Raw genomic sequence first — 11928 nt, forward strand, 5'->3', positions numbered from 1 at the left:
ACGTACAGACGCGAAGCTTCTATAATCCATGACATGTGCTATAATCCTGCTCGGCATTTAGCGCACGGCTGAGTGCTCGTCACAGGTGTCATGTCAGGTTGAAACGGGCTCGTGGCTTCAGCCGGCGTTGGTCTGTCGGTGTGTGTGAGGCTGTGACATCACTCGGCTTCACACTCATGCATGGCGTTTATTGCTTTAATCACATCAACTGGGTTTTAACTTCTCACTCTTAATTCTCTGGGAACTTGAGAAGTGCTGAAAAACTTAAACACACAAAGAGACTGAAGCTGCATGTGCTGAAGGGTTGAAGAGGAGAACACTCCTGAAGAGGAGAACATTCCTGAAGAGTAAAACACTCCTGAAGAGGAGAACACTCCTGAAGAGGAGAACACTCCTGAAGAGGAGAACACTCCTGAAGAGTAAAATACTCCTGAAGAGGAGAACACTCCTGAAGAGGAGAACACTCCTGAAGAGGAGAACACTCCTGAAGAGTAAAACACTCCTGAAGAGGAGAACACTCCTGAAGAGGAGAACACTCCTGAAGAGGAGAACACTCCTGAAGAGTAAAACAATCCTGAAGAGGAGAACACTCCTGAAGAGGAGAACACTCCTGAAGAGGAGAACACTCCTGAAGAGTAAAACACTCCTGAAGAGTAAAACACTCCTGAAGAGGAAAACACTCCTGAAGAGGAGAACACTCCTGAAGAGGAGAACACTCCTGAAGAGTAAAACACTCCTGAAGAGGAGAACACTCCTGAAGAGGAGAACACTCCTGAAGAGTAAAATACTCCTGAAGAGGAGAACACTCCTGAAGAGTAAAACACTCCTGAAGAGGAGAACACTCCTGAAGAGTAAAATACTCCTGAAGAGGAGAACACTCCTGAAGAGTAAAACACTCCTGAAGAGGAGAACACTCCTGAAGAGTAAAACACTCCTGAAGAGGAGAACACTCCTGAAGAGGAGAACACTCCTGAAGAGGAGAACACTCCTGAAGAGTAAAACACTCCTGAAGAGGAGAACACTCCTGAAGAGGAGAACACTCCTGAAGAGGAAAACACTCCTGAAGAGTAAAACACTCCTGAAGAGGAGAACACTCCTGAAGAGGAGAACACTCCTGAAGAGTAAAACACTCCTGAAGAGGAGAACACTCCTGAAGAGGAGAACACTCCTGAAGAGGAGAACACTCCTGAAGAGTAAAACACTCCTGAAGAGGAGAACACTCCTGAAGAGGAGAACACTCCTGAAGAGAAGAACACTCCTGAAGAGTAAAACACTCCTGAAGAGGAGAACACTCCTGAAGAGGAGAACACTCCTGAAGAGTAAAACACTCCTGAAGAGGAGAACACTCCTGAAGAGGAGAACACTCCTGAAGAGGAGAACACTCCTGAAGAGTAAAACACTCCTGAAGAGGAGAACACTCCTGAAGAGGAGAACACTCCTGAAGAGGAGAACACTCCTGAAGAGGAGAAAGTAATCTGTGACTGTTCCTCTGCTGAGCCAACACTCGTCTTCTCTTCTCTCTGATGTCAAAATAGAACAGTAGAAAGAAAACACTGCGTTTGTGTATGTAGGCATTGTGTGTGTGTGTGTGTGTGTGTGTGTGTGTGTGTGTGTGTGTGTGTGTGTGTGTCCTCAACAGGCATATCAAAGCTGCTTACTAACTAGGTTAAAGGTGCTGAATGCAGGTTGTCGCTCTGCACATGTACTTTGGACGCTGCGTGAGGTTTTAGGACACAGAGATGTAAAGAAACGTGTTCAGGGTGAAGGTTTCTCTCTCCATGAAGAGACTAAAACCAGGAATGTTAGTGCGCGTCCTTAATTCAGGACTTAACCTTAAAAAACACACTTTCTTTTGTCCAAACTGGGATCTCGTCTCCTGTAAGAAGTGAACATGTGTTTGTTGGTTTTAATCAGCACCATCAACGTGAACCTGCCGTGATGTTTGAGGAATAGTTATGAGAATCATGAGTGTGTTCTCACAGATCCTGTCGGTGGTTAGATATGTATTTGTTTTACAGAGCAGCTGCAAACGCAAATAACAAAGACAATAGCAGGATCTGCATGTCTCAATGTCTTCACAAACTTCAGATTAACAATACAAGAGGTCTTACATTTGAGAAACAAATGCATATTTATAGAAAGCAGCACTGGAACATGCACGTGAACGTTGTGAACGTTGTGAACGTTGTGAACGTTGTGTGTCAGTGTCTCTGTGCGTAAGAGCTGCAGCTGTGCTGACGTCACCTGCAGAGCCTCCTCCTCTCCATCCAGGAGGACGGCGTGATGCTGGATGAGCTGCGTCCCTGCAGGACCTCGCTGACAGCCAGGTGACTCCTGTGAGTCCTCCAGGTGCTCACATCTCTGCAGCGCTGGAAGAGACGGAGACGAGCGCTTCATTTGGAGACAAAGCAACAAACACCACAGCGTGACGGATGCTGGACACGGATCTTGAGTTAACTTCTTTAACTTCGTACGATTCACACGAGTGTCATCGTCTGGAGACATTGAGCTCTTCATTTGTATATGTCTTACTTTTGTCTTTTATTATCAAAGTATTTGTGACGTCTGATCAAATAAATCACGATGACCTCGTTCCTCAAACTGCAGCTTTCAAAGTGCAGCAAAGGTCAACAAATAACTCACATCTCCTCCAGTCTGAGACATAATGTAGTTTTTAGGTAAAGAAAACACAATGAGAATGACAAAATGCTCAAGCTGAACAGAGTGTACACACTAAACGCTGTGTGTGTGTGTGTGTGTGTGTTTTCTGATGATGTCACTCATTCCATCTATAAGCAACCCGTCCTGCGTCTCCTCAGTGATACCACGTCATCGTTCCTCTGCTGACTCAGATGTTTGCTGGACGTCAGCACACACTCCTCTGTCCTCCTGTAGCGTCACGTGACAGCGGCTGGGAGACGGTGTGTGAACGCGTGACACACGCGATGTGCCTTCCTCACTGCCTCGCTGGACGCGTCCAGTAATCCAGAGAGGTCGAGGCGCAGCTTCCTCAGCAGGTGAGCGTTCAGGTGAAGGCGGCGCAGGGAGCTGCAGTCCTCCTGGTCTCAGCACACAGCGCTGAGGAGGATCTCGACCCGCCGATAAGCTATCAGCCGCATTCCTGTGTCCATGTGTCATGAAGGTCAGCGGCACAGAGCGGCAGCACAGAGCGGCGGCACAGAGCGGCGGCACAGAGCGGCAGCACAGAGCGGCGGCAGGCCGTGACGCAACCAGAGACAGACGATAACTCACTGAAGCTCTGAAGCAGCCTGTCAGGGTGACATGAAGCAGCCTGTCAGGACGACATGAAGCAGCCTGTCAGGACGACATGAAGCAGCCTGTCAGGGTGACATGAAGCAGCCTGTCAGGGTGACATGAAGCAGCCTGTCAGGACGACATGAAGCAGCCTGTCAGGGTGACATGAAGCAGCCTGTCAGGACGACATGAAGCAGCCTGTCAGGACGACATGAAGCAGCCTGTCAGGCCAACATGAAGCAGCCTGTCAGGGTGACATGAAGCAGCCTGTCAGGGTGACATGAAGCAGCCTGTCAGGACGACATGAAGCAGCCTGTCAGGGTGACATGAAGCAGCCTGTCAGGACGACATGAAGCAGCCTGTCAGGGTGACATGAAGCAGCCTGTCAGGCCGACATGAAGCAGCCTGTCAGGACGACATGAAGCAGCCTGACAGAACGACATGAAGCAGCCTGTCAGGCCGACATGAAGCAGCCTGTCAGGCTGACATGAAGCAGCCTGTCAGAACGACATGAAGCAGCCTGTCAGGACGACATGAAGCAGCCTGTCAGGACGACATGAAGCAGCCTGTCAGGACGACATGAAGCAGCCTGTCAGGACGACATGAAGCAGCCTGTCAGGACGACATGAAGCAGCCTGTCAGGCTGACATGAAGCAGTCTGTCAGGGTGACATGAAGCAGCCTGTCAGGCTGACATGAAGCAGCCTGTCAGGACAACATGAAGCAGCCTGTCAGGGTGACATGAAGCAGCCTGTCAGGACGACATGAAGCAGCCTGTCAGGGTGACATGAAGCAGCCTGTCAGGACAACATGAAGCAGCCTGTCAGGGTGACATGAAGCAGCCTGTCAGGACGACATGAAGCAGCCTGTCAGGGTGACATGAAGCAGCCTGTCAGGACGCTTCATCCCGGGTGGTTGGTATCTGTCAGGCCGCCAGCATCCTTCACTCAAACAGTGTTTGTTGGTTAGCATCTCGTGCACAGGCTGGTGAGAGCAGCTTCAGGACAAAAGGCTCAATAAAGAAGCTTTACGGAGGATGTTGTGTTGTTATTGTTGTTGCTCAGTTGTTTTGTGGTGATCTTCTACAAAGAGCTGGTCCTCCAGGATGACAGTGACAGTCACCCCGTTAGCTCCGGTGTGACTGTGAAGGTAACTGTCCTCATGGAGCTCATTGTGTGTGCACACAATGAGCTGTGGTCTCTTTACACACAGCGGTGACGCAGTTTTGTAGGTCAGCCGTGGAAGTCACCGCTGCACTGTTCTCTTTGCAAAAAGACAACCGGATTTTTCCATTAGATGTTGGATGATTGCAGAGAATAAAGTCATTACATACCAACACGCTTTATTCAGAAAATCTTCACAAATGAAGAACACTTTTATCATTTTTGAGGCTTGAATGCAATTAGATGTGAAATATACACATATATACATATATATATATATATATATATATATATATATATATATATATATATATATATATGTATATATGTGTATATATATATATATATATATATATATATATATATATATATATATATATAGATACACACATGTATATATATATATATATATATATATATATATATGTGTGTGTATATATATATATATATACACACACATATATATACTGTTTATATATGTGTGTGTGGATTAAATACTGACTTTGACGTCACACGCTGAAGACAGGATGGACTTGGGAAAGTGGTCATGAAGTGCAGGATGACATCATCGCAGTAATATCAGTGTGACGCACGTCACTGAGGTTCATTAACCTTTCCTTCGGTCCACAGCCGTCCTCATGAGAGGAAGCAGCTCTGGGTCAGACTCCACCTCCCTGAAGATCCAGGAACATGGACGAGTGGACATCGGCTGCTTTTGAATAACTCAACAGGACCAACGGGACTGTGTGTGCGTCCTGCAGCATCTTCATGGAGACAGAGATCATGGCGGCTTGTTTCACCTCAGAACTACATCAATGCTGATGTTTAACTGATAACTCTAAAGGACAGAAACAATACTTCTCCAGCAGAGCAGGTCTGATCCCAACATAGTTGACCCTGTACTTTGGATAGGTTTGAGTAAAGACCTCCTTTAAAATGAATACTTCTTCTTTGTGTGCTCTGTCTGCAGGTCACAGCCTGCAGGTCACAGCCTGCACGTCTCAGTCTGGATCTGTACTTCCATCTGGTGGCGCTGAAGAGAAACATGAATGTTTAAAGTCTGTGGATGCGTCCGGCTGCCAGAGGGAAACTTGAACGTGACGTTTGGTGACGGTGAGGTTGCTCTGAGAGGGATGGGTGTTGTTGCTGCTACGCATTGGGTCGCCTTGTTATTTCAGAACATTTTCTTAACATTTCAACATTGTTCGCTTTTGGATGAAAAGAAAATTCAGCTTGCATGAGGTTTTTAACGCTTGTTAGAAGGCTGCACAAACTGCATCATTAACCGCAACGATTCTGGAGAGTTCCTTTTTGTTTAATCTTTCTTGTTTTCCAGGTTTCACTGCAGGTCGTCGTGCCTTTGAGGCGCAAATCTTACACCAGCTCCAAAACATCATATCTCCAAAACACTCATCCTGAAGTTTCCCTATTTCGTGATGGCAGCCGTTTCTTTTTCTCTGCAACGTCCGCCATCTTGCAGAAGATCTTTAATATCCATATTCCAGTATCTTTATTGCCTGCTTGTCCCACAACAAACACTTTTAGCATTACTGCTATCACAAGCACTTCTCATAAACACTGTACCTTTATGACTAACCCTCAAGTATTCACATCCTGTCAGCTGTTAATACCAAAACAAATGTTTCGCTCATTCAAACCTTTAGTCATCAATTTTCTGCAGGTAAAGTTTTTGTAATTTGGAACTTTCATTGACTTGATGAACATTGAACAATGTGCTGCTGTAAGCGTCATGAAGCCGTTACACACTTTTCATTGTTAGTTTTTCTGAAATGTCACAACTTCAATTCATGTAAAGAAGACACAAACTGAATAGAGGTAATAAATAGTGAATATGGACAAGAGGAACAAGTTAAATAATTGATTTTCAATATGTGCATGTAAACACGTGAACTAAAATGTGATCCCTATGATGTCATCACATTTCAGTCCTAAACAAATATTCAATGTAATAAACACTGACAAGTTGACAGGAGGACTTCTGGAGCTTTTAGGGGCTTCAGTTGATCTTTACAGGTCTTCTGCCCTCTAGTGGTCAGAACAAACACTTCTGAAGTACATGGCGTCACACCACCTCTCTCAGTACCTCGAATTTATACTCAATGCATGTACTTTGTGATGTAAAATATACATATAATAGATCTAGGAACACGTTCGTGTTTCCTGGACATGTAACACATGAACTGAACCCACATCCTTATTAAACATGAGCAGAAACAACTGTTGAAATGTGTTGAAACACACATTGTGTCTCTGTTTGTGTGTTTGATGTGACGCTGCTTCATGGTGCACATTGCTGTCTCCTCATGGTGAGAGGAACGACATGACAAGTGGCAGGAAAGTGTACTGTCTACACAAAACACACAATAAGGAAACTGTAAATGTTGTGTTCCTAAAGTTGTTGTTCAATTGTGTTCTTATACAAATAGTTTGTCCTTCAGGATAACAACAATTTACCCAGAGACCGACTGAAGAAGGTCACCGTGTCTGCCATGAACCACGTCTGTCTCCTTATGGCTCCCTATGTGTCCTTGTGTCTTCCTATGTCTCCTTATGTCTCCCTATGTCTCCTTATGTCTCCCTATGTCTCCTTATGTCTTCCTATGGCTCCCTATGTCTCCTTGTGTCTCCCTATGTCTCCTTGTGTCTTCCTATGTCTCCTTATGTCTCCCTATGTCTCCTTATGTCTCCCTATGTCTCCTTGTGTCTTCCTATGTCTCCTTGTGTCTCCCTATGTCTCCTTATGGCTCCCTATGTGTCCTTATGGCTCCCTATGTCTCCTTATGTCTTCCTATGGCTCCCTATGTCTCCTTGTGTCTCCCTATGTCTCCTTGTGTCTTCCTATGTCTCCTTATGTCTCCCTATGTCTCCTTGTGTCTTCCTATGTCTCCTTATGGCTCCCTATGTCTCCTTGTGTCTCCCTATGTCTCCTTATGTCTCCCTATGTCTCCTTATGTCTCCTTATGTCTCCCTATGTCTCCTTATGGCTCCCTATGTCTCCTTATGTCTCCCTATGTCTCCCTATGTCTCCTTATGTCTCCTTATGGCTCCCTATGTCTCCTTATGTCTCCCTATGTCTCCCTATGTCTCCCTATGTCTCCTTATGTCTCCCTATGTCTCCCTATGTCTCCTTATGGCTCCCTATGTCTCCTTGTGTCTTCCTATGTCTCCTTATGTCTCCCTATGTCTCCTTATGTCTCCTTATGTCTCCCTATGTCTCCTTATGGCTCCCTATGTCTCCTTATGTCTCCCTATGTCTCCTTATGGCTCCCTATGTCTTCTTACAGGTGTACAGTAGGGAGGACGTGTGTCTGTGGTCACCCACATGCACAAACCACACGCGTCACAAGGTGGCGCTAGATACAACGCAGAAGATCACTGACAGTCAGATGGCTAGAGAAAGGCCACACACACACACACACACACACACACACACACACGCACACACACACACGCACACACGCACACACGCCCTGTCCGAAGGGTGGCGACGCGGCGTGAGAGGAAGAGGAGGAGGAGGAGGAGGAGGAAGAGGAGGAAGAGGTCCGGAATGTGAATCCAGTCCGCAGTTTCCCGCCCTCTCCGGTTTCTCAGGTTTCCGCCCGGCGCGTGCTCGTCGCTCTGGTCTGAAGCGCTTTGTGTTGTCAGGCAGAAACACACAACAGAAACACACAACAGGAACACGCAGCAGCCAGGGTGGCGCGTGTCGGGATTCAAAGGCACGCCATTAGCGACCGGAATTAAACAACACGCAGTCTTTTTTCAAGTCGTTGTGTTTCATTGATCCTCTGCGCTTCAATGTCGGGGGGAGTGGAGTCCGGGTTCTCCAGCGAGGAGGTGCTGAGCAGCCGCTTCCCGCTGCACCGGGCGAGCAGGGATGGAGACGTCGCCGCCCTGTGCGCCCTCCTGCTGGGCTCCAGCCCGGCGGACCTCGCGGTGGAGGACACCTTCTACGGCTGGACGCCGATACACTGGGCCGCTCACTTCGGAAAGGTAGCGCGCCGAGCCCCCGCTCCAAAACACACACACACACACACACACACACACACACACACACACACACACACACACACACACACACACACACACACACACAGAACGAGCGCCAACCGTCTTCGACGTGATCCTCCACTCGACCATTTTCTTCCGCTTGCCCGTTACCGCGAGCGGAGGAGACCGGCCGTCCGCCATCGTGAACGGGCGGACAATGGGCCTCGAACGTTACACTGTAACATTAACGTTCACGGTAGCATTAAACTGCAGCATTAACGTTACACGGTAGCATTAACGTTACACGGTAGCATTAACGTTACACGGTAGCATTACACTGTAGCATTGCACGCGCTGGGTGAAACAACGCGGTCATTGTTGTAGAGAAGTCGCGTTGATGCTCTGCGAGTAAAACGTGACGTCGAGCGGGAACCATTTTAATGACCGACGAAGTAAACCTGCTGGAAGAGACGCAGAGAACAATGAACAATGAGCTATAAACAATGAGCTATAAACAATGAGCTATGACGCGATGCTCTCGACGTGACTGACCGTCACACACACGATGATGTTAAAAACCTCTCTGAGCACACGAGTGGGTCAAACAGCGTCTGAAGCTTTAAAGAGACTTTAAAACCTGGTAACATGCAGCTCACCTTACCTTGATGAATACACACAGTTACACTAACATTGTGTTGTACACTAACATTGTGTTGTACACTAACATTGTGTTGTACACTAACATTGTGTTGTACACTAACATTAGTGTTGTACACTAACATTGTGTTGTACACTAACATTAGTGTTGTACACTAACATTGTGTTGTACACTAACATTAGTGTTGTACACTAACATTGTGTTGTACACTAACATTAGTGTTGTACAGTAACATTGTGTTGTATAGTAACATTAGTGTTGTACACTAACATTGTGTTGTATAGTAACATTAGTGTTGTACAGTAACATTGTGTTGTACACTAACATTAGTGTTGTACACTAACATTAGTGTTGTACAGTAACATTGTGTTGTATAGTAACATCAGTGTTGTACACTAACATTGTGTTGTACACTAACATTAGTGTTGTACAGTAACATTGTGTTGTATAGTAACATTAGTGTTGTACACTAACATTGTGTTGTATAGTAACATTAGTGTTGTACACTAACATTGTGTTGTATAGTAACATTGTGTTGTATAGTAACATTAGTGTTGTACACTAACATTGTGTTGTATAGTAACATTGTGTTGTATAGTAACATTAGTGTTGTACACTAACATTAGTGTTGTATAGTAACTCCCGTCCTCGTGGAAAGGCCACAGACACACACATTGGCTGCGTGCCCACAGATAAGTGGACTCAGGAAATAGTGTTGCATGTTCCCTCCATCGGCGGCTGTCGTGTCTGTACCTGTCCAGTGTCTGTACCTGTCCAGTGTCTGTACCTGTCCAGTGTCTTCCTGCAGAGCAGGAATGGATGAACACCTGCACCGCGTGTCACCTGTGTGACCTCATGCCTTGTGTCCACAGCTGGAGTGCGTGATGCGTCTGGTTCAGGTGGGCAGCGGCGTGAACGCGGTGACCTCCAGGTTCGCTCAGACTCCCATTCACATCGCTGCGTTCGGGGGCCACCCTGAGTGCTTGTTATGGCTGCTACAAGCTGGAGCAGATATTAACAGACAGGTATGACAGCAGACGCACACGACACACACGCCTGCATGCCAGCACACCTTCACTGTCCACGCTGAACATCTCCCAACCTGTTAAGCGATTCTTTCCAAACCCTGACGTCTCCTGGAGAAAAGCCTGCACAGCAACCGACAAGACGACGAGACCAGCAACACGCGTTCAGAGTCAACACGTCACTTTTACCTAAAAGATCCCTAAAACGCCTCAGAAGTAGACAGGAGGGCACCTGCTGAGATAAAAGGTGCAGCGAGAGCGGCTGACCTCGGACTGATCCCATCAGAAAGGATCACTCTGAAGCGGGGTCGTGACCTTTCAGCCTCCTGCTGCCACTTGACCTCATTCTGTTGTTCGCTTCACTTTAAGGTCATCACTTGTTCTGAGACGCCGTTTGTTCTCAGCCCGTGTGTGTTCATGTGTGTTCATGTGTGTTTGTGTGTGTTTGTGTGTGTTTGTGTGTGTTCATGTGTGTTCATGTGTGTTCGTGTGTGTTCGCGTGTGTTCGTGTGTGTTTGTGTGTGTTTGTGTGTGTTTGTGTGTGTTCGTGTGTGGTTGTGTGTGTTCGTGTGTGTTTGTGTGTGTTCGTGTGTGTGCTCATGTGTGTTTGTGTGTGTTCATGCAGCAGAGAGATATTTTAAGCTCCGCTGCACTGAGGGAAATGAGATTAGTAGGTCAGGATTACATAAGGCTGTCGTCATCGTGAAACAGTTCTTTCTCTCTGCGTAGACGATTCTCAGGATAAGTTGAGATTCACTCGTTGGAAACTTCCTAGTTCAATCCTCTCTTGTTCAATCCTCTCTTGTTCAATCCTCTCTTGTTGTTCAATCCTCTCTTGTTCAATCCTCTCTTGTTCAATCCTCTCTTGTTCAATCCTCTCTTGTTGTTCAATCTTCTCTTGTTCCATCCTCTCTTGTTGGAGCCCTCACGTTTCAGCGTGCTGGTGTAGATCAGCTCTTTGTTTCAGCTCATCACACATTACATTGTGGTGAAAGAAAGCCTTCGGGTGTCTGTTTCTTTCCCTTTTTTTCCATCTCCACTCCCACTGAAGTGTAACTGTGTGTTTGAGGTCAGGCTGTGTCTTGCAGAGTTACGCCCTGTCACACCTCTCTGTGTCTGCAACCTTGAAAAAGGAGCAGGAGGCAGTCAAGGAGGCTGTATCTGATTTAAAGACGTACTCCCACAAACAGGCTTTCATTCAATTAGAGATCTGTGTTTTGGCTCCCAGCAGTCCTGCTTTTAATTGTTTTTAAGTGTGACTGCTTTCTCTTTTCTCAGGACTATGTGGGCGAGTCGCCCGTCCACAAGGCTGCTCGAGCGGGCAGCCTGGAGTGCATCAACGCTCTCTTGATTCAGGGAGCGAAAGCTGAGTAAGTCCTGTCATCAGATCTGCGTCTTCATCTCTTTTCCTCTGAACTATCCATCGCCTGAGTTTCACCTTTACAAGGGACCGCCATCAAACTCCCACCAGAGCAGACATGACATTGAAATGCAGAGTGTCTGCAAATTAACTGCTCAGATCTGAACGTTAGACTCATAAGCAAGTTATCAATTTGTGAAAGATGCAAATAAAACAACACATTTAGATTGTTTGTCAGTGCTACACACACCAGAAGGAACTTCACACTAATTCATTGCAACCTGCTGGACGTGTTTACAGCATGTCAACATATCTTTAGAGAGCCGCACACTTGGTCTTTTCCTTAAGATCCTCGCTGCAACGCACCAACTCGTCCTGTTGAGTGTTTGTACACCAGGGAGTTGTGTTTCCTCCTTCTCGTTCATGATTGTGTAGTTTCATGAGGAGCTGTCCTGATGTC

General features: G+C 46.5%; 1 protein-coding gene across 2 annotated transcripts in view; it reads left to right on the plus strand.

Moving 5' to 3' along the window:
- Positions 1 to 7971: 7971 nt before the first annotated feature.
- Positions 7972 to 11928, plus strand: part of ankrd10b (ankyrin repeat domain 10b) — a 16011-nt gene continuing 12054 nt past the window's right edge. Inside the window, exons 1-3 of one of the 2 annotated variants that reach the window (XM_068601751.1) lie at positions 7972 to 8428; positions 9956 to 10108; positions 11387 to 11478. In XM_068601751.1, the coding sequence (XP_068457852.1) occupies positions 8234 to 8428; positions 9956 to 10108; positions 11387 to 11478 (440 nt within the window). In that variant the 5' untranslated portion in view covers positions 7972 to 8233. The remainder of the gene's footprint in view (positions 8429 to 9955; positions 10109 to 11386; positions 11479 to 11928) is intronic. The other variant, XM_068601752.1, reaches the window with a different exon arrangement.

This window comes from Clinocottus analis, unplaced genomic scaffold (assembly GCF_023055335.1).
Source record: "Clinocottus analis isolate CAN_PGR_092001 unplaced genomic scaffold, fCliAna1.0.p SCAF_54, whole genome shotgun sequence".
Taxonomy (NCBI): domain Eukaryota; kingdom Metazoa; phylum Chordata; class Actinopteri; order Perciformes; family Cottidae; genus Clinocottus; species Clinocottus analis.